We start from the raw sequence: 20,984 nt of genomic DNA, 5'->3' as shown, positions 1-20,984 counted from the left end.
AATAGGATCACAGAGCTGTAAGGGACCCCAAAGGTAATTCCAACCTCCCTGCCATACAGGAATGCACAACTAAAGCACTCCTGCACCCAACCTCTGTCCCCCACAGACAGTGGCCCACCACCCTCCAGTTCTACTCTTGAGACAGCCCTTAAAGTAAGGAAGTTCTTCCCTATGTTTAGGCGGAACCCCATAATTCAAACCCATTGGTTCTTGTCCTAGCCTCTGGAGCATTGGAAAACAAGCTCATCCCACCTTCTACACAACATCCTTTCAAATAAGATTGCTTCATCATGCCACCTATCAGTTTCCTCTTCTCCAAGCTAAACATACTCAACCTCATAAATTGATCCCCATTGGGCTTGGTGGCCTCCAGACCTTTTCCCATCTCAGTCAGATTCCTCTGGACACGTCTCACTTTGTCCATAGCCTTCCCGAACTGTGCTGTTCAGAACTGGACGTTGTATTCCAAGTGAGTTCTGACCAAAGGAGGAGAGGCATTACGAGTTCCCTCAATCCATAGAGGTGTAGCTATGTTTGGAAGTCCACACTAGACTCCTGTTGATGCAGCCTAGAATTGCATTGGCCTTCTTGGCTGCTGCATCGCACTGTTGGCCCACGTTTAGCTCATGGTTTACTAAGACCCCTAAATCCTTTCCACATGCACTGAGACGGAAGGGGACCCTCTCATGTCATAGTCATCCGAGTATCGAGAAGTCTGAAAGGGCAACGCCAAGACCCTTTGGCCACAAAAAGAATTGCAATGCCTGCCTTTGCCTCCTTGCCTGGGAATGTAGAGAAACAAAAGTGAAAGAGGCAAATGTGGGGCCTGGTTCCCATTAACGTTGCTGAGCAACAGTTCTGAAGGAGACCAGTGGGCTCCAGCTTCTCCCCATTCCTCCCATTACAGCCAGGGACCCCTTGCAGAGGGGCAACTTGGGGACTGGATCCATTTGGGAAGGAGGGGACACACTTTGAAGATACACAACCATCACCCTGCGCTTTCTTGCTTGGTGCCTTTAAAGTGTTGCATTAAAATTCCATGCAAAGGGGAAGGAGACAGAGACAACATCTGGGATTGTAATTTCTTCTGGAATGGGAATAAAAAAACAGGCTGGTTTAGGCAGTTTCCTCCACCAGGATCACAGTGAGATATGAGGGAAGCTCGTGGTTAAATGCTTCCAAGGAAAGAAATTTGTGTGTGAGCGCGGGTGGGAGATAATGAGGGAGTGTAGTGTAATGGTTTGAGCACTGCCTCCAAAGACCTGGGTTCGATTCCCGGCTCAGCCATGGAAAACCACTGGGTGACCTAAAGCAAGTCACACTCTCCCAGCCAAGAAAGGCCTGTCATAGGCTGGAAACACTTGAAGCAACACAGCAACAAAACAACAACCATCCCTGAGGATTCCTTTCCTAAGAAACCCCAATAAAAATATGTAAATGGACAGGCGACCTGAAGTCACAGTCCAAAAAGTAACTTTTCCAAGAGTTGGCTGAGGATGGGGAGCAGAGTCCCATTCTGCGCCTGATGCTCCATCGCCCCCTGGTGCCAAAAAGTGGCATGGGAGCACCCTCCAACAACTTTGGGCAACTTTGCTCCCCTTTTGCTTTCGACACAATATCCCAAGCTTTTGCGTAACTGACCCCCGAAAGTGGATTGACATTCCCCGTTATCACACAGAGATCTCAGATTCTACGTTATGAAATCTTTATTGCTGACATGCAGGAATAAGTTGGATGTAATACAAAAATAGGTCTCTATACAAATTCTCTTTGCAATTTATTATTATTATCATTTTTACAACAGGATCTTTTTTGTCTCTGGTTCCTCGCATATCAGCCTGCAATCTACCCAAAGCAGAAATCTCACACCAACGTGCCTCCCCTCCAATCTCCCACCCCAAATTTCCTTCTTCCTTTCCATCTTCATCCAGTTTTTTTCTGTTGCATCACAATGCAAGAGAAGGGCTGGAATGCTCTCAGCTCTAGCGCTGCCGCCAGCGTTATCACTATCTTTATTCGGAGTTTGGGATGGGGACCGATACGGACACAAATCCGGCTACATTGGGGAATGAAAAATGGGACAGGAGGCAGGGATGGAGAGAAATGCAACCCTCGAGGGATGCATTTAGGAAGGGCAACAGAGACTTCCTCCAGCACTGGATGCTTTCAGCCGCTGGTGTCTTCTACTCTCATTAAGAAAATGCACAGAGTAAAACCAGATCCTTACAACCCAACATCAATCCAAGGCGATGCCTCCATTGTAAAACTGTAGAGTAGACCCCTCTACAAAGCTCCATGAGGACGTCCAAGCCACAAGCTGATGAGGGTCACAACTCATTTCTGGAGTGGGGAGGACATGCCTTTCCCCGCTCAAGGGATTCTTTCCATTCCTGCCAAATGTTCTGGGCACTGTAAGTGGTAATTCCAGAAACTGAGCCCTGAGAAAACAAAAGGACCCCATCCCTCTATTCCACCTGGAAAGGAGTTTGGGTGTTGATGGTGGAGGCTCTTAGCTGGGAGCCCTGAGGCCAAATGTACCACCACCTTGGTCTTCTGTCTTTCTGGTAGCCTTTTCATGTTCAACTTCGGCCTGGGAGGCGAGATGGCCAAGGATAAAGCTTCAGGAGGACCACTGACTCACTGATGCTGAAGGCCTGAGGCTGCGTGGACGGTGGGCAACAGTGGTCCAGAGTCACAGCAGATCCTCCTTCCTGCGTGAGGAAGACCACCTAGATCCTTGTTCATTTCCTGCCTGGTGTTTCCAAAGTGGAGACAATATATGTTCAGCCCCACATCCAGCTCCATGGAGACTCCTTGCAGAGAGTTTTAAAGAGGTCTTGCGCACTGGCCACAAAAACAACAAAGATTTCCAAAGTTTGAAATTCCGAAATCCTTCCACCTTCTCCTGTGAGCAGAGGGGCCGAAATCTGTGCTTGCATCTCTTTCTACAACCGTGGAAATGCACTTTCTCAGGAAAAACTTCCTCCTACCGCAAATAGGGCTTTGGGGTGTCCATGCCCAACCTCTTATCTCCGCTAGCAAGGTGGGTTCAAACGGCTCCAGTATGAGACATGACCATGTCGGTATCACTCGCTCTTTGCTATCACTTCGACCAATGCTTCTGTCCCGGGGAAAAGAGAAGCCAAACCTTATGCCAGCGATGGTACCGGGGAAGCAATCACAGGTAAGAGAGGCCGGGGTAAGACGATCCGGAAAAGGTTGCTCGAGAATTGGCTTAAATCTGGCAAGAGAGGCATCCAGTTCGAGGAACGTGGCTCAGAAATGATCCGGTCCATTCTCGGTGCAACCTGGCCTTTGGAAGATCTTCGCCCAAAGTGCCCCGATTGTGCAGGTAAGTGCTGTGATGAGACAATGGCAAGACGACGCAAAGAGCCCACAAAGGCTTGGCAACTCTTCTTGAACCTGACTTGCTGGTAACTGGGGTGAGGGTGGGGGAAATGGTGGGAACGGGAGAGAAGAGGAGGAGGACAAAATACCTTTTCACATTATCACAGTTCTATCTCTCCAGCTGTGCCACTGTGGGGAGAGGGCAAGAGAGACATCAACAGAATTAATGCAACAATATCACAACCCTCGCAAGCTACCAATTGGGGGAGGAAAAAATAAAAGAAACCCCAGGAAATCCAAAACGATTAGAATCGAGAGGTTTGTACCTCCAGAAAAGAAGAAAAACAACCTCTCAAAAAATGAGAAGGGAAAAAAAGAGCTACATTTTAAATAGCTTCTGGTTGGAAAAACTCTTCCTGCATCTCACAATTCTGTTCACCTGAGTCTCTGGTGTCTCAAATCGACGCTTGCGCAAATTATATCCAAACCAGGCGTTAAATTAAAAACTGAACCAACAGAAGGAGGCTTTGGGGGGGAAGAGGGTGCAGAATGGGAGAGGGTTTAAGAAACAGAGATTTTCTTTAGTGAAACCCAGAGGGAAAGAAAAGGAAGGGGAAAGAATGAAGCTTATTCAAACCGTGGGGGGGGGGGGGGGGCAAACGCAAACTGCAGGGTGTGCATATGTGTGTATCTGCAGTTCAACCGCTTGCGCCAGGAAAGCGGCCCCACTGGAGCAAACCTTCCCACCTGAAGCACTCGTCCTTCCAGTCCAGAGAACAGTGTGGTTAAAAAAGACAGAGAGGTAGATTTCAGAGTCATGATTAAAAGCAGATCAGCTGGCTAGGGGGAGAGTTAAACATCTGCCCAGCTGTTCTCCCCTCCTGACCCCCAAAGAGTTGTCTTCTCTCCCTGCCCTTTGGGGTGGAGGGTGATGGTGGGGTGCACCAACCCCAGCAGGCAAGACCCGCCGGCGGTCTTGGAGCGCAGGGGAAGACTTGCTACATTCTCAGGGGTCCCAGGAGGCGGCGGCAGTCAGGGCAGGTGGCGTCCTTGGAAGAGGGTTCTGGCCTGGCGATGTGGCTACTTCCGAAGGTAGTGCTGTGCTAGAATGGCGGCATCAAGGGGGTTCATGGGCTGTGCGTCATGCCCAAGGCGCCGCACAGGGGGGATGTTGCCGAACTGCCGCTTCTGGAGGAAGCCCTTGGCCTCGTGGAGGGTGTTCTTCTCCTCCGCCAGCAGCAGCTGTTGCCTCATGTAGTTCTCGAATTCATACTGGGAGCATTCTTCAGTCACTTTGGCCTGTGGGGAAGGGTCAGAGAGCTTTAGGGGCGGCCTGGGCAGAGGATCAGGCTCATGTCCCCCCTGCCCCTCCATAAGCCCCTTGGGTCTTACTCACCTCGTGCGCATTTTCTGGATTTCCCACCTGGTCATCTATATCTGGCACCACCTGCAAAGGCCCACTCAGTGAAGACAAGGACTGCCTGCGGAAGAAAGGTAAGAAACGAGACTCAGTAATGTGCAATCTCACACCCACCGACCTCATGCCCCTGATGGCTGAGAGAGGGAATGTCCCTGGGTCCCAGGAAAAGAGTTGACGAATTTATACTGGCTTCATCCTTCCCTCTCAGCCTCCTTGAGTATGAATATTAACTCATTCTCTCAGGCAAGAATGGATACTTTTGACATTTTCCTCCTTGCTGCTAGAAAGACTGCAAAAACTGTGCAATTCTCAAGGACAATTCATAATTTGGGACCCAGTGCATGTGAAAAACACACTTGGGGTTCCTGTGTGGAAAATGCACAAAAAACACCCTTTTGTTTTTCCACACAGAGTAAGTCCCAAGCTGCAAAGATTCTCATCCCTCCAGTGCTTAGAAAACTCATTTTTTGTCTCTTGTCTGAATGTTTTCCATCCTTCTTCTTTAGCTGCTTGCCTGTTCCTTAGGAACCCAGCAGTTCTGCTTGAGGCTGGAGCCTCCGGCTGAGTGACCCCCATCCCAACTGCCTCCATGGTTCCCAACTTACCAAGAAGCAATGATGGAACTGAGGGAGTCAAGCACTTCCGAGGCTGTCAATCGCTGCTGGGGGTCCAAGACCAACAGCTTCCGGATCAAGCACACTGTGTTTTCTGACACTCGTCCATCTCTGCAGGGGAACAAGGAGGGTCAGGGGAGGCTCTCCTTCACTGTGCTGACCCACTGCTAGCCACCCCTGGCAGGGATCCCCACTCCCTTCCCTAAGGGGATCGCTATCCATTGGAGCACAAAAGCATTTCCAATTGCAGTTTCTTTTAATTTAAAATGCACTCATTTCTCAGTGTCCATGTGAACCCTTTATCATACTAATATGGTAATTTTATATTCTCATGTGTTATCAGTGTTATATACTACCATTACAATATATATGTTAGCTATGTACCAGCATTATCATTTTCATATGCAAAGGGATCTTGTAGCAACGTTGAGATCCCTTTGCATACTGATATTCCAGATGAACATGGCTATGTCTCTTATCATTTCAAAAGGCATCAACACCAACTATGTGCATGAAGCATCCCAATAGTCAGCCTGAGGAGGCTGAGGGGGCCAAGATTTGAGCTTGCTAGACAGGAAGAAAGCTGCCCATGTGGATCCTGATGAGGTGGGGAGGGTCTTCAGTGGGCCAGGACTGGGGCCAGCAGCTTTTACTCACTCTGGGATGGTGTATTCGGCAGCCTTGATCTTGCGGAAGAGCTCCTGGGGGATGCTGTCATAGAAAGGGAACTGCCCATAGAGCTTAGTGAATAGGACCACCCCCAATGCCCACATGTCGCTGGGCTTCCCACGATATGGCCGACCTGCAGGAAGAGGAAGAGAAGAAGATTCAGTTATGTGGTGGTGGTGACAGCAATTAAGGCATTTGGCTGGTTCGTCTCATTCCCTCTGCTGGGGCTGGAATAGATTGGAGGCACACGCAGGACATTTCCCTCCTCCAGTCAGCCTTGGTCTCTCTAGGTCAGTAATGCTGACTCTGGCCTATCTTTCTCTCCAGGGCTCCAGCAGGATCCTTTTTTCCAGGTCCCCCACCCAAGAGATCCTTGGCTACTGCCTCCCATCCATGGGTTGGGGAGGAAGACCCCCCTCAGAAGGGACACTGCCTACCGCTGAGGACGTCTGGGCTGATGTAGGCCGGGCTGCCACGCTGGTCCTTCAGCAGGTCGTCTTCGCTCACCAGGTGCTTCCCCAGGCAGAAGTTGGTGATTGTGATCCGGTGGGTCCTGGGAGGAAAGGAAAGAAATCATGTTTAGACTAGGGGACACAACCCCCTTGTGCCATGCAGGAATCCAAAACTAAAGCACTCCTGAAAGTTGCTCATCCAATCTCTGCTCAAAGCCCTCCAAAGACGGAGAGCCCACTACTCTCTGAAGAAGTCCATTCCACTCCTGGAATTGCTTTGACAGGAAAGAAGCTCTCCCTGATGTTTAGTAGGAATCCCTTCTCTTGTAATTTGAATCCATGTTGAATGTTAAGAGAAGTGACCAGAGGACCATTTGCTCTTCCAAAATGGCCAAAATAGCTGAAAATTGCGCAAGGCAGCCTTTAGGGCTGACAGCGTGTGTCCAGCCCTGCCATAAACCAAGTGGGACCTTTGGAGAAAAGGGCTCAGCCCTGCAAGCAGCCAGCCCCTTGATGGTTCCCTTGTGAGGAAGTCACAAAGGCCTTCCTGAGCTCATAAACATCCTCTGCTTCCTTTGCCAGACAGCAACATTTTCCTCCTTTTTCTCTTTCTTCCTCTCCACTGCAGAGTCCACCCCTCCCACATATACCCACAGGAGCAAACAGTGTCCAAGGCACTTCAGCTGTTAAGTGGATGAGCAGCCATTTGCTGTCGGCCAAAACCTGCCTCCCTTTGGCAGCGGGAATGGAGGGAGGGAGGTAGCAGGATAGAGCGATAAATGAACCATTTGCCTGCATGGGACTCCAGGGCAATGACTCAGGGCCTTTTCCGCACCAGTGGACCATTGTTCAACGGATGCTCCGGTGGGTCATGCCCTCCCTGCACTTTGGAGCCAGATGCCCAGGCAGAGCATTGCATGGCTGGAGCGTGTCCTGAGGAGGGTGACCAAAATGGTGGAAGGTCTGGAAACCATCAAGCCTTATGAGGAGTGGCTGAGGGAGCTGGGGATTTTTAGCTTGGAGAAGATTATGGGGTGCCATGTATTTATTTATTTATTGGCTGGATCTGGGTTCAAGAGGATCTTGCTTAAAAAAGAAAAGAGAAATGCCTTCCAACTAAGACACACAGAGAGCTAGACTTTCCTCCTGACTACAACTGTAGATTTAGTATAAGGAAGAATGGAGGCATGACAGAAAGAGGAGCTGGTCCAAACGTCACTTGATTTTTTTCCAAAAAGGGTGTGTGTACAGAGATGGAGCTGTGCCAGGTGTATCCTCCTGAGGGTGAGCCCCAAAGCACCTGGGTGCAAAAGGGAGAGGGTGGTGGCCAAGGCAGGCTCTAAGGCAAGAACGGGTTGGCCCAGTCTCCCCTCCTGTGACTCTTTGAAAGTCACCTCAGAGCAGTTGCACAAGTGACAAAGCTCTGGAGTCACCTGAGCCGTTTGGGTGCCAGAATCAAGTGTCTGACTAATGCACTATCTGACCCACATCCTCCCCAGCTCCCGCGCACTCCACTCTCTGTCCTCTCTGAAATCTTAACAAAGGCCGTTGTATACAAAGAAGGTGGGAGGAGATGATGAGGCAGCACCAGAATCTTCTAATGTTCTTGCCTGCCTTGTGTGTAGATGTATCCGATGGAGAAAGGAAGTGCTCCAGGATGATGCTGACCCTGGGCTCGGCGCATACCTGTTTTATTCCCTTCTGGGGATTGCAATTTTAATGAAGAGTGGCAAAAAAGTTCCACAGGAATTCCAAAAGCTAAAAGAACATGTTTGGCAAAGACACAAAAACTTACCTTTTGTTCAGCACCATGTTCCCCAGCTTCAGGTCTCTGTGCACAATGTTCTTCTGCAATGACAAAGGAGCATTTTGACTATTAAGAGCAAAGGAGAGGATTGTGCCAGACGCAGAATGACAAAAGTGAACGATGTGCTTCAACCGCCCCCTTTGCACTCCAGATATGGCTGTCACCGCTGCTCCCTCCCCAGGCCCACGCTTCCCCTGCAGCCGCTTCGGGAAGAGGACAGAGAAAGGTACCTTGTGCAAGGCTTCCACCACCCGCACCACATCATAGAAGATGACAACTGTTTCCCGCTCGCTCAGGCGCTTCTCCTTGATGACATAATGCTGGAGGTTGATGAGGTCGGCCGTCTTGTCGCTGAAGTCGTGGGCGCAGAGGCAGTCCAGCACCAGGCAGATCCGCTTCTTCATCTTCCGGACCATCCGGTTGGACTCAGGGTCTTCCACAAGCTCACAGGCTCGGTCCTGCATGGCTCAAGAAGAGTCTGTCTCAAAGACTGGGGCCTTGCACCCCCACCCAGCCCAGACTTTGCTGCTGGCTAGTCGCTGACCCCCTGCGTTGGGCAGACTACCAGAAACCTAGCCCTTCCTTTTTGGGAGTTTAGCTCTTACTGCTGGTCCAATGAAAAACCCAACTACAATGTTGGCCAGAATCCTGTATGCCATGTGAGGAATCCATAGGGATTCATTGGGGTAGAAATGGATTTTTACTAGAAGCAAAGAATTCCTCTCCACCAATACTTCATCAAGCACCTGCTAATATGCTTGAAAATGTAATGGAAGCAGTTCCCTACTCTTTTTGGAAGGCCAGCTGTGGGCTGCAAGCCATGTTCAAGTGAGTACAGAATGACATTTTACTGTCAGAGAACAACAAGGAAAATAGGCTGTTGTTTTTTCAGGTCTCAAGACACCAGCAGCTGCTTCTGACAACAGCGGCAAAAAATGTGGAAGCAATGATGACAGTTTGGAGAAAAAACAATCTGTTGGCTTTGCCTTTCCCAGACTGATAACTTCCAGATGTACTGAACAGCACTTCCCATCATCCCCCAGCCAGGCTACTGGGATGATGGAAGCTGAGGTCCCTCAGAACCAGAAGATGTTGGGATTGGAAGTCTTGGCTAGACAGATTTTTGGAATGCGTGTTTAAGAACACAGACCTCATAGCTTCCCCAAGGGCAAAGTCTGGTGGAGAATGCCAGCAACAACACTGCACACATCCCAGGCTAGTTGCCACTGTGAAACGCAAAGCTATGACAAGAATAAGATGTTCTTACCTGGAAAAGGCCATGGTGGTGGACCACCCCATCCTGGTTGTGCAGAAGGGACAACAAGGAGTACTCAGTATGAAGCAACATCTTCCCCTGACGCTCTTCTTGGGTTTCTGTGGCTTTGTCACTCTTGTCCTCCAAGGTGAGGATCTTTGGGAAAGGAGGCAAGAAGGCTAGGGGGGTGAAAAGGAGCTGTCTCTTTCCTCAAGACATCTGGCAAGCCCAAACCTCAAAACCATGCATTTTTGGAGTATTATGGCTGGCTACAGAGAACTCTCAAAGGAGAATATATATACGTGTGTGTGTGTGTGTTAATCTCCATTTGAGTGAGGCTCTAACATGTGGAGGGCAAAGAGAAGGGATGCATCTTCTCCTCAAGACTCCACTTTGTCCGTTGTGTTGCAGGGCTTTAAGCACCAATGGGCAGAAATAGAAGCAAGGTTTGAAATGCGTTGTGAATTCATTTACCATTTTACCTGAAGGGCCTAGCCAAGCCAAGCTCCACTCCAAAAGGCAAGGGCTCAGTTACATGTTGCTTACCTTGAGCTGGTAGAAGTCATCTGTCCCGTCTTTTCTTGCTAAACACTGGACAATGCTTGGCACCGGGGAGTTGCCTAAACGAGGCCCTGGAACACACACAAATCCCCAGAATTGAACAGCTTTGCTCAGAGATATGGAGTGGATTTTTTTTTCCACAGAAAAATTTCTAAAATGGAAGAAATACTATACTTTTTGTGGAAAATTTTTCACACACACTCCGCATACACACGCCAATCTGCAATTTTCTGGATGTTAGATGAACTAAATAAACAGTATAATGTTCTAGTTATTCTTCTCAGGAGACCAGTTATGTTAACAAATGAACACACTGCAACACTTATTTCTAAGCAGACCCCCTTTTGGACACCACTCTGTGATCCCTTTGAGGAATAGCAGCTCCAGAATATGTTAAAGGGCTAAATACAAGAGGAAGGTCACACAACAGATGGACAGACTCAATCTAGCAAGCCACAGCTTTTGCAAGACCTGAGGAAGGCTACTGATGACCGGAGCTTTTGGAAGCCTCTCATTATTAGGCTGCAGTAATTCAAAGTCAACGTGACTACACATAACAAGAAGAAAATTAAATAAACTGGGAGTTGTTCTCCTGCCCTTCCACACTTCAGTGTGACACAGTTCCGATGGCCACATATGCTTTGGAGATCATGCATGTGTCCTATTAAGACGGAGGTCCCCCCACTTACCAAGAATGAAGGGTCCAGCCCGCTTGGTGGTGCTGTTGCTGGAAATGCCTGGGCAGAGCGCCTTGGTGGACGTTTCCCCTCCTCCTCTGTCAGACACACGCCTCTTCATTCTGAGTTCTGGAAAAAAACAGAGAGAGAAAGAGAGTCAGAAATTTGTTTTAACAAGGCCCTGCGCTGTATCTTCATGGGGCTCCCACAGTGACCATCATGCCTGCAGACAGTTAAGGAGACCAGTTATCAAGGGGCAAGCAGAGCTTTGTTTCAGGCCAGTGACTGGTCTGTATCTTGGCGCAATTCAAAGTGCTGGTTATGACCTCCAAAGCACTACACAGCTTGGGTCCAAGGTGGCCAATGGTTTTTATCTCCCCATATGAACCTGCCCAGGCCCCAAGGTCCTCAGAGGAATCCCTTCTTTCAGTCTCACCATCTTCACAGGTAGGCATGGTGGAGGACTTAGAGACAGGGACTTCTCAGCAGCTGCCCTTGAGTTCTGGAAATCCCTCCCCAGGAAGGGTTCCCTCTTTATTGTACTTCTGTCGGTAGGCTAGCTTCTCCTCCCCATTAACATAAACAACAAAGGAAAATACAGCATTGCTGAACCTTAAGGGAATTGGAGTAGATGTTCTCTGGGATTCCTTCCGACACTACTATTCTATGACTCGCAATTTCAGGCAATACATCAGGGACCCACACAGAGGTACCAGAAACTCAGAAGTGGTGATCCTTGGACTGTTGTGAGTCCAGGGCAAATTTACAGGAAAGGAAGGAACAACTGCACCCAAACAGCACAAATATGGTGCCAGCCCCTGGCACATTGGGGTAAAATAAATTGCCTGCCAGCCCCGCATGTCAGACAGCCTGAGAAGCACTAGTGTAGGAGATTTGCCCTTTCCCATGTTTGTTCCCTGCCTGTTTCTCAGACTGAAGAGGAGGACGGTGAGCTGGTTTGGCACCCAGAACCATCCGCCCAGGGCTGAGGCACCCGGCATAATGTGACACAGGGAAATACGAGAGACGTTCCCACGCTGCTCAGGTTGAGAGGCAGCATGTGGAACGGATGACTCACTTCTTTCCCCTGAGACTCCTGGCAAGGCACCCTTCCTGCCATCCAACCTGAAACGTCAGCTGCTGCTCTCTGCATCGGTGACTGTGGCTGGCCAGCTGGTGGGCAGAAGCAAGGAGAGGTGCCCAGGTGGCATGGGGCCACAGAGGATCTTTCCAAAGCATCTGATGTTCATGCAAAAAGAGGGGGAATCCTACATGAAGCCTACCACTCTTTCTTTGTTGAGACAAAGACTTCATAGCTGTTCTGTGCAAACCAATACAGTTGGCCCTCCACATTTTCAGCTTGGACGTTTGCAGATCTGATTACTTGCAGTTTCAATAAATATGTTCTCTCTAGGAATCTCTAGGTCCTCCAGTGCAACTCTGCCTGAGGTTGACCACAGAATTGAGCTGGAAAAACCTAGAAGTTCCTAGAGAAAACACTTCTCTAGGCAATTGTAGGTCCTCCCAACGTGATCCTATGATCAACTTCTGCCAGGTATTGACCACAGAGTTGCATACTATTTAGTATGATTGCTTGGCTTCCAAAATCAGGTGAGATCAGGAAGGCATGGTGGTACTCTAATGCACATCATCCTCGCAAAGCAAATAAACCACATGCAACTCTCAATGACCTGTGAGGAAATGCAGGCCTGGTGAAGGCTTCAGACCTGGAGGGAAGCTGAGGAGGAGGATGTAGGGAGATGTGTAACTTCTGGTCGGCCCCTATGGTCAACTCCATGAGGGGAGCAAAGGCATGCCAAGAACTTTAACTGGACTGGCGGTTCAGGTTGCTCCATGCAGCCCTTGTAGGCAACCAAGTGGGATGCCTTGGTGCAAAGAACAGGCAGCCATGGCCCCAAAATACACAGCTGTGAAAGGGGCCGGGGGGACCCGAGTCAGAAGCCAGATGTTCTCAAGCTTTGGCCTCTTGCTTCATATCTGGCCACGCCTGAAGAGCAAACGTAAACATCTGCTTCTGTTCCAACTCTGTGTGGCATCCAAAGAGAAGCCAGCCCAGCAAAACTGCTTCCGTTACTGAATCGGCACCTCCTTTTGGCCCCTGATCCATTTGTGGGGACCCTTGAAAGCCCCACTGTCCTGCAATTTCTGTGCAACAACAACTTGTTTCAGAGATCCAAAGAACACCAAAGCCCAGCTGCCCAGGACTTGTGCAGATACACACAAAAGGGCCTGTGTGCTAAGGTGGCAAAGCGCTGAGGATGAGGGTGGAGGACGTTAGACAAGGGCTGCATTTAAAACATTGCAATGGGCAAGGAACTAAGACTCCAGCAGATCTGGTGAAAGCCCCACTTTATAATTCCTAGAAAAATCGTGCCTGGGAACTGGGGAGGCAAGAACAGATCGTGACTCAGCCGAGGCAGAAATAACGGACCATCCTTACAAGGAAACCCTGTTGGAAACCTGACCCAGGTTAAGCAATAAAAGGAAAAGGCCAGGAGAAGCTGTGAAGCCCAACAGACTTCTGCAAGGGAAGGAAGCAAAGACGTGCAGAATGCAGGCAATGAGAAATAGCGGGACAACAGTGGATGGAACATAATAGTGGGGCAGTGCATCGTTCTGGGCAGAGTCCAAAAAGATCCATTCACAAGTCTTCTTTTGGTCTCAAAGGACCGGCTGGTGGCCCAGAACAGCTTCACGGATGCCTCTGAGGTCTCTAGGGACAAGCGCGTCATGTCCCAGCTGTCCTGAAATATGTGGGACCGAGTCCAGGACTTCAAAGATGTAGAACTGGGTCTGAAGCAATTCTGCTAGGCAGGTGCAAACTTCTCCCCCACAGGATCTACCTGAGGCTTATGATTTTCGAGGAAGAGCTTTCCCTTGGTCCCATCGACACTCCAAATGGAAGACAGAGCCTTCTAGGTGGATGCTTCCAGACTATGGCATTCCCTTCCATGGGAGGCTCAGCTGGCTTCTCCTCTTTCCACTGGCAGGCAAAGACCTTTTTATTTTAACAGGCCTTGGGCTTTGCATTGGTTTTGCAAAAGAGGGAGTGCTGGACCTTCATCTTTAAGGTATAAACATGCTTTTAAGTGCTTTAAATACTTCCTTGTATTTTTCTATAGTGAATCAATAAAATATGAATTTTAAAAGTAATAATTTTAAATCACTTTTAAATAGGATACTCTCCTGCCAGGCAAAGGATGCGATATTTAACCCGGCCGTGCAAAAAGCAAAGCCTCCTCAAATGCCCCGACCTAACCCTGGATAGCATGAGTCAGATAAACATCCTCATTGCTGGACTCTGTTAAAGGGCATTGAAATGTCAGCAAAGGAGTTCTTCTTTTGCACTTCTGTCACACTGGCAGCTTCAGCAACAACAATGGTCGCTGCAAGGAATGAGTAAGTTTGGCAAGCTGGACGGCTGTGCAACTGGCAGGAAGAGAGAAAGAGAAAAGACAAAGACACACAGACAGGGAGAAAGACAAATCTATCCAACCACACAGGGCTCCAAGGAGGATGAAGCCCTAGCCAACTATTTTGCAAAGAATGCAAGCGGAGGGCTGAGTTTACCTTCTTCCTAATTACAATCCAACCTGTACTATCATTAAGTCCAGTTCATAAACTGGTGGAAATTCAGGATGGTTCACTGATAATGTTCGCCAGAAGGCAAGAGGTGGCCCTGCAGTCAAATATCTCACGAAGTTTTAATTTTGGAAGGGTGAAAGGCTGTATGTTCAATGACAACATTCCCTAAAGATGCTTGCTCAAGAGTGATGCTACTCGCCAGGGGCAAAGCAAGGTGAAAACATTTCCCCCTCCTATGTGTTTTTTTCTCTGTGGAAAATGCTTGGCTTTTTAAGATGCACTGGTTAATAAAGTTAATCAGTCACACAATGAATGAACCCAATACAAGTCAAACAGGGCAACTGTGACAGCTACAATGCTGGCCAAAATTGAGGTTTTAACTGGGAGAGAGGGAAGTAACCGCACTTAGGAAACACAGCTGCACCATTCTCCTGGACTGCAAAAATCAACCTGTTGGTAGTTGGTAGGATGCTGCTCTGAGAAATTTTGGAGACTTCAAGAGGTGTCAGTACACACACAAATTATTATTGTTATTATTATTTTGCATAGACTCTGTCTACTCTGACTTCTCTGGTTGCACACCTCTCAGCCCCGGAGTGATGCTGCAATCAGAGCTGGAATAACTGAAAAGGAAAGCTCAAACCCTCAGGGTTTCAGCAGGACCATCTCTCCCCACTCCCAGGGCCTGCAAGTATTCCTGATCCAGTTATGGGTCAACCACCCGCTGAGTGGTCATGCAACCCGACTGACCAACGCACGGCTTGCTTGAGCCATCAGCCTGTCCGTTTTCTCCTTCACGCACATGGAGATGTAAGAAGCCGCCTTCGCCGGCCAGGAGAGTCAAAGTTTCAGTGCTTTGATTTCACAATCGGTAGCTCCCAACTTTGACTGACTCCTCCATAATTAAAGACCTTGAGCAGAAAATATACGTGCCAGATGTATTTATTATGCCCATAAATCAGTTCCTGTCTCAATCTCTTTCTCTCTTGTACACACACTTACAACTTCCTATCAGGATTAAACAGAGAGTTTTAGAAATCACCGAAAATACAAGAGAAATTTTAAAAAGAGGAAAAGACACCAGGGGTTTATGCAATAAAGATCTCATACCTGCCTGAATGGGAATCATGTGGCCCTCCAGATGTTATCAGACTACAGCTCCCAGCATTCTTCACTGTTGGCTGTGATGGCTAGGGAGCTGCTGGGAGCTGTAGTCCAGCAAGGTGGGAAGAGCCATGTTATATTGGATGGGAATCTATGCATCTATCTATCTATCTATCTATCTATCTATCTATCTCTCGACAGTTATGCTCCTGAGAAAATATCATCCCCCGATTGGGGGGACTTACTGGGAAGTAAGTCCATGGGGAATGACATGCCCACAGCCTGAGGAAAGGCAGGCCAAGGAGAGCACCGGATCTGCCAATCCATCTCTGCACCCAAAGCAGCCGTCCTTACAACCCTGGCTTGTGGCCTACCACAAAACCACAATTCTAAGGTGGCCTATCAACAATCACAAGGAAAGGAAAGATTGCCAATTGACAAATTAAACACTCAAGAGAAGAAGCACCATTGACATGTTTCCAAACCAAAGGCTTGAGACACCTGTGACGGGGCCACAGACCATGATCCCTGAGGGCCATCTAAAACTGGCAAAGGACCAGAGAAATCAAATTCAGCTGACCCACAATTTCCTTGACTAAAGAGCACTTTGTGTGTGTTACTTGCAAGTGCTTACAGATTCCTCTCCAGGCTGAGCACAGTCTTCCTCATTCATGCAATGGATGTTTTAAATCCCAGGCAGGGCCTCCACTTCAAGCATCAACAATTGTCTCAAAGCCACAAACTTGGGAGAGACTCCAAGGATCACTAGGGGCTGTGCAGGAATCCACAGCTAAAGCAACTCTGAAAGATGGCCATCAAACCCTGCTTTCAAAACCTCCAACAAAGGAGAGGGAGAGAGCCTACTACCCACCCAGGCAGCCTATGCCATGGCCACAGAATCACAGAGTTGGAAGAGACCCCAAGGGTCATCCAATGCAACCCCATTCTGCCATGCAAGAAGACACAATCAAAACCCTCCCTGTGAGAAATGGCCATTCAGCCTCTGTTTAAAAACCTCCAAAGGAGGAGACTCCACCAGTTCTCACCATCAAAAGGTTCTACATTCTTTACTCAAAACCTCCATTCTTGCCATTTGAACCTGTTGGTTGGATCCCTTCCAGCAATTCAGGTGTGTCAAGAACGGTTCTCACATCACCTCTTCTTCTTCTCCGTTTCACTGATTTAGCAAACCCTTTTCTTCTCTGCCACGGCTGCTTGCTCTGCACAATTGCTCTCTGCATCTTTGTCTCTCCCAGGAAGGCGCACCTGTCCCACTGCATGCTCAGCACCTCCATCGCATCACAAGCCGGTTTGTGTTTCCATCATTCAGCTCCCAGTCAGTCCAGGGCAAGCCAGGCAGAGCTCTCTCAAGCGGGAAGGGGCCCTGGAGAGTGGGGAACATCCTTGGCAGCAATGCCCACCAGCCCTGATAGCAACTAGGTATGGGCTGGCAGAAAGCAGAGCAGCTGCTGTCAAAGAGGAGCCCTTCACATTCGGCCCCAATGTCTAAGAAACAAAGCGAGTGCAAACGTGGGGAAGGAGGAGAAATGGAGGAAGATGCAAGAAGGGGAGGAGTGGCTGAGAAAGAGAGCAGAAAGAAAAAAAGAAGAAGGAGGAAGAGGAAAGGTGGCTTGACTGTCTGGGGGTGGCTGGGTAAAGGCACTTAAACAGCTAAATATAAACTAAATTAAAGGGGGAGCGCACAGCTGCGTAACAGGGAGAGAGTTACAAGGGAGTGAGGGCCTGTGGTCCCCCTGAATGCAGGAATTGCGGAAGGGGAAAATAGACGCCAGAAGCAATGGAAGTAAACAGGTGCATGCTTTATATCTTTACTCAACTCAGTTATCTGTACTGAGTTTCCCCCTTGCCATCCATGTGCACACATTCACAGACCAAGTTGTGCCAGCTATTCTCTTTCCCAGAGTACTCCATCACAGGCCTCCTTGCCAGCCATGCCCTTTCATAGACTACTCCAGAGGGGCCCTTTCATAGACCCCTGCCAGCCATGCCCTTTCCCAGGGCACTCTTTCCCATCTCCCATCCTGCCAGCCATGCCCCTTCCTAGGCCACTCTGCCCCATTCCCAGGGCACTCCATCCCAGACCCCCCCCCCCACCAGCCATGCCCCTTCCTCAGCCACCTTGTCCCCATCTCCATCCTGTAGCCTGCCAGGCCCTTTCCCATGGGTCTCCACTGCAGACCCCTGCCAGCCATTCCCTGGCCCCAAGGACTGTTAACTCATGTGAGGCACTGAGCCTTCTCTGTCAGAGAGAGAGAGAGAGAGAGAGACAGCTCTAGTGCCACCATAAACTACAGTTCCCAGAATCCCCTAGCAACTGAGCCAGGGCAATTAAAGTGGTCTCAAACTGGGTTATTATTTCTGCAGTGCGTTATGGATCACCATTGCATTTTGTGGATTGATCCAGGTTGAGTCTCCCTGATTGTCTGAAATGCTTGGCACCACAAGGGTTTGGGGGGATATATATATATATATATATATATATATGTATGTGTGTGTGTGTGTGTGTGTGTGCAGATTTTTTTGCAGGGATATTCACACCTAAATAAAAGAAAAACGGGACACATGTCTAACCTGCCTTCTTGCCCAGATCCTGCAATAAGCCCTTGGCCATAATAACCCTCCTGATCGAATCTATCCATCTGGTTTGTGGCCTTCCTCTCTTTCTTCTACCTTTCCTAGCATTCTTGTTTTTCCAAGTGATCCATGCCTTTTCATGATGTGGCCAAAGTATGATAGTCTCAACTTGACCATCATTCCTTCTAAGGAGAGCCCTGGTCTGACCTATTAAAAGATCCATTTGTTAGTCTTCTTAGCTGTCCATAGGGAACCACTGGGGAATCCTTGTCCATAGGGGATCATTGGGGAATCCTTGCCCATAGGGAACCATTGGGGAATCCTTGTCCATAGGGGATCATTGGGGAATCCTTGCCCATAGGGAACCATTGGGGAATCCTTGCCCATAGGGGACCATTGGGGAATCCTTGCCCATAGGGGACCATTGGGGAATCCTTGCCCATAGGGGATCATTGGGGAATCCTTGCCCATAGGGAACCATTGGGGAATCCTTGCCCATAGGGGACCATTGGGGAATCCTTGCCCATAGGGGACCATTGGGGAATCCTTGCCCATAGGGAACCATTGGGGAATCCTTGCCCATAGGGGACCATTGGGGAATCCTTGCCCATAGGGGATCATTGGGGAATCCTTGCCCATAGGGGATCATTGGGGAATCCTTGCCCATAGGGAACCATTGGGGAATCCTTGCCCATAGGGAACCATTGGGGAATCCTTGCCCATAGGGAACCATTGGGGAATCCTTGCCCATAGGGAACCATTGGGGAATCCTTGCCCATAGGGAACCATTGGGGAATCCTTGCCCATAGGGGATCATTGGGGAATCCTTGCCCATAGGGAACCATTGGGGAATCCTTGCCCATAGGGAACCATTGGGGAATCCTTGCCCATAGGGAACCATTGGGGAATCCTTGCCCATAGGGAACCATTGGGGAATCCTTGCCCATAGGGAACCATTGGGGAATCCTTGCCCATAGGGGATCATTGGGGAATCCTTGCCCATAGGGGATCATTGGGGAATCCTTGCCCATAGGGAACCATTGGGGAATCCTTGCCCATAGGGAACCATTGGGGAATCCTTGCCCATAGGGAATCATTGGGGAGTACTTGCCCATAGAGAACCATTGGGGATTACATGTCCATAGAGATTTACCGGGGATTAATTGCCCATAGGGACTCATTAGAAATTAATTGCCCATAGAGAACCATCGGGGAATCCTTGCCCATAGGGAAACATAAGGGAGTACTTGACCACTGAGAAACCATACCTGCCCATAGGGAACCATTGGGGAACACCTGTCTATAGGAATACATTGCTTCCCCATAGAGAACCATGGGGCAAGTATTCTCTCTGGGCCAGTATTGCCCTGTGTTTCCCTATGGGCAAGTATGGCTTCTCTACTGCCCCGCTGCGGCCCTCCCTTCCGAAGCTGAGAGAGTGTGACCCTCCTTCCCTTCTCCCCTCCGGAGCCTCACCCATCTCGGCCTCCTCCGGCCCCGGCCCCGGCGGCCACCGTCCCACTCGCTCGGCCTCCCTCCGCCACAGCCTCCGCCACCTGACAACGGACGTGACGCAATTCTGACGTCATCGCCCCCTCGCTGCCCTCCCAGCGCCTCTCCCTCCTTCAGTCCGCCATTTTGTTTCCGGAAAGCGCAGGCCGGCCCGAATCAAAGATGGCGCCCGCGGCGACGGAGCAGCTCGCCTCTGATTGGCTGATAGGGAAGAGGAGGAGGAGACGCCAAAGAAAGGGAGGGGGAGGAGGACTCTCGGCTCCGCAAACTACACTTCCCAGAATCCCACAGAAAACCCATCCATAGCGAATCTGACTACACAGTTGCTATTCCACTTTTAACTGTTCTGGCTGCCTCCTCCTGTTGCATTCTGGGATCTGCAGTTTAAGGGAGGGGAGTTTAGAATATTCAGCCAGAGAGCTCTTAGGCCTCCTCGCTGAACTACAAGCCCCAGAATGCAACAGGAGGCAGCCAGGGCAGTTAAAGTGGGAACTAGGTGTTTCAAAGCAGAGGCTGGGTGGCCATCTGTCCCAGGACAGGCTTTGATGGAGAGTTCCTGCATGGCAGAAGAATAGGGCTGGACTGGATCAGAGCCATTTTTGGGGGTCTCTTCCAACTCTATGGGGCTATGATTTAGGGAGCTGGGGATGTTTAGCCTGGAGGAAGAGAAGCTCAAGAGATGATATGAGAGCCCCCCCCCCCTTTAAATATTTGAAGGATGTCATATTGAGGAGGGAGTGAGCTTGTTTTCTGCTGCTCCAGAGATTAAGACACAGAGCAATGGATGCAAACTGCAGGAAAAGAGATTCCACCTCAACATTAGGAGGAACCTCCGGACAGTCAGGGCTGTCTGACAGTGGAAGACATTCGCTTGGAGCGTAATGAAGTCTCCTTCTTTGGAGGTCTTGAAGTAGAGCCTGGATGGCCATCTGTCAATGGGGATGCTTTGACGGAGAGTTCCTGCATGGCAGAAGAATGGGTTGGACTGGATCAGGGCCCTTCTTGGGGTCTCTTCCAACTCTATGGTTCTATGTTTCTTGGACAGTGTGTTCCTGCATGGCAGAAGAAGGAGGTTGGATTAAATGGCCCTTAGGACCCCTTCCAAATGTATAACCCTCTGATTCTTGGATGGTGTCTTCCTGCATGGCAGAATGAGGTTGGACTGGATGGCTCTACGTTTCTTGGACGGTGTCTTCCTAGAACTTAGGATTCCTCTCCTTCTTCCCCAAAGTGGCTCCCAATGGAGTGACTCATGCCCGCCTGTGTGACGCAAACCCTCAGCTGCTGGAGAAAGTGTGCCAGGCGCCTCAGCTCCAGGCGATGCCACCGGAGGCTGACTCACCACCTCCACCGCCACTGGGGAC

General features: G+C 49.5%; 1 protein-coding gene across 2 annotated transcripts; it reads right to left on the bottom strand.

The window, feature by feature from the left end:
* Positions 1-1,688: 1,688 nt before the first annotated feature.
* STK40 (serine/threonine kinase 40) lies at positions 1,689-19,659 on the bottom strand. 2 transcript variants are annotated; one of them, XM_089478659.1, is made up of 11 exons: positions 19,585-19,659; positions 10,816-10,932; positions 10,112-10,197; positions 9,578-9,721; positions 8,541-8,768; positions 8,299-8,351; positions 6,489-6,604; positions 6,040-6,184; positions 5,374-5,493; positions 4,745-4,829; positions 1,689-4,647 (listed from the first exon to the last, which is right to left on the bottom strand). In XM_089478659.1, exons 1-11 carry the CDS (start codon positions 19,586-19,588, stop codon positions 4,429-4,431), a joined length of 1,317 nt encoding a protein of 438 aa, XP_089334785.1. In that variant the 5' UTR covers positions 19,589-19,659; the 3' UTR covers positions 1,689-4,428. The 2 variants fall into 2 exon arrangements, with proteins under 2 accessions (XP_089334785.1, XP_089334784.1); XM_089478658.1 differs by lacking the exon at positions 19,585-19,659 and adding an exon at positions 18,106-18,183.
* Between the last annotated feature and the right edge of the window lie 1,325 nt (positions 19,660-20,984).

This window comes from Sceloporus occidentalis, unplaced genomic scaffold (assembly GCF_023333645.1).
Source record: "Sceloporus occidentalis isolate IW3139 unplaced genomic scaffold, rSceOcc1.0.p SCAF_13, whole genome shotgun sequence".
NCBI classification, from domain to species: domain Eukaryota; kingdom Metazoa; phylum Chordata; class Lepidosauria; order Squamata; family Phrynosomatidae; genus Sceloporus; species Sceloporus occidentalis.
The sequence above is the reverse complement of the archived record's forward strand: the minus strand, read 5'-3'. Positions and strand labels throughout refer to the sequence as shown.

Coding starts and splice junctions, on each gene's coding strand:
- STK40 (XM_089478658.1), bottom strand. CDS start 18,145: ATGGCCAAGGGCTTATTGCAGGATCTGGGCAAGAAGGCAG. Junction 10,198..10,815: donor GGCTGGACCCTTCATTCTTG/GTAAGTGGGGGG, acceptor TGTGTGTTCCAG/GGCCTCGTTTAGGCAACTCC. Junction 4,648..4,744: donor ATCCAGAAAATGCGCACGAG/GTGAGTAAGACC, acceptor CCTTCCCCACAG/GCCAAAGTGACTGAAGAATG.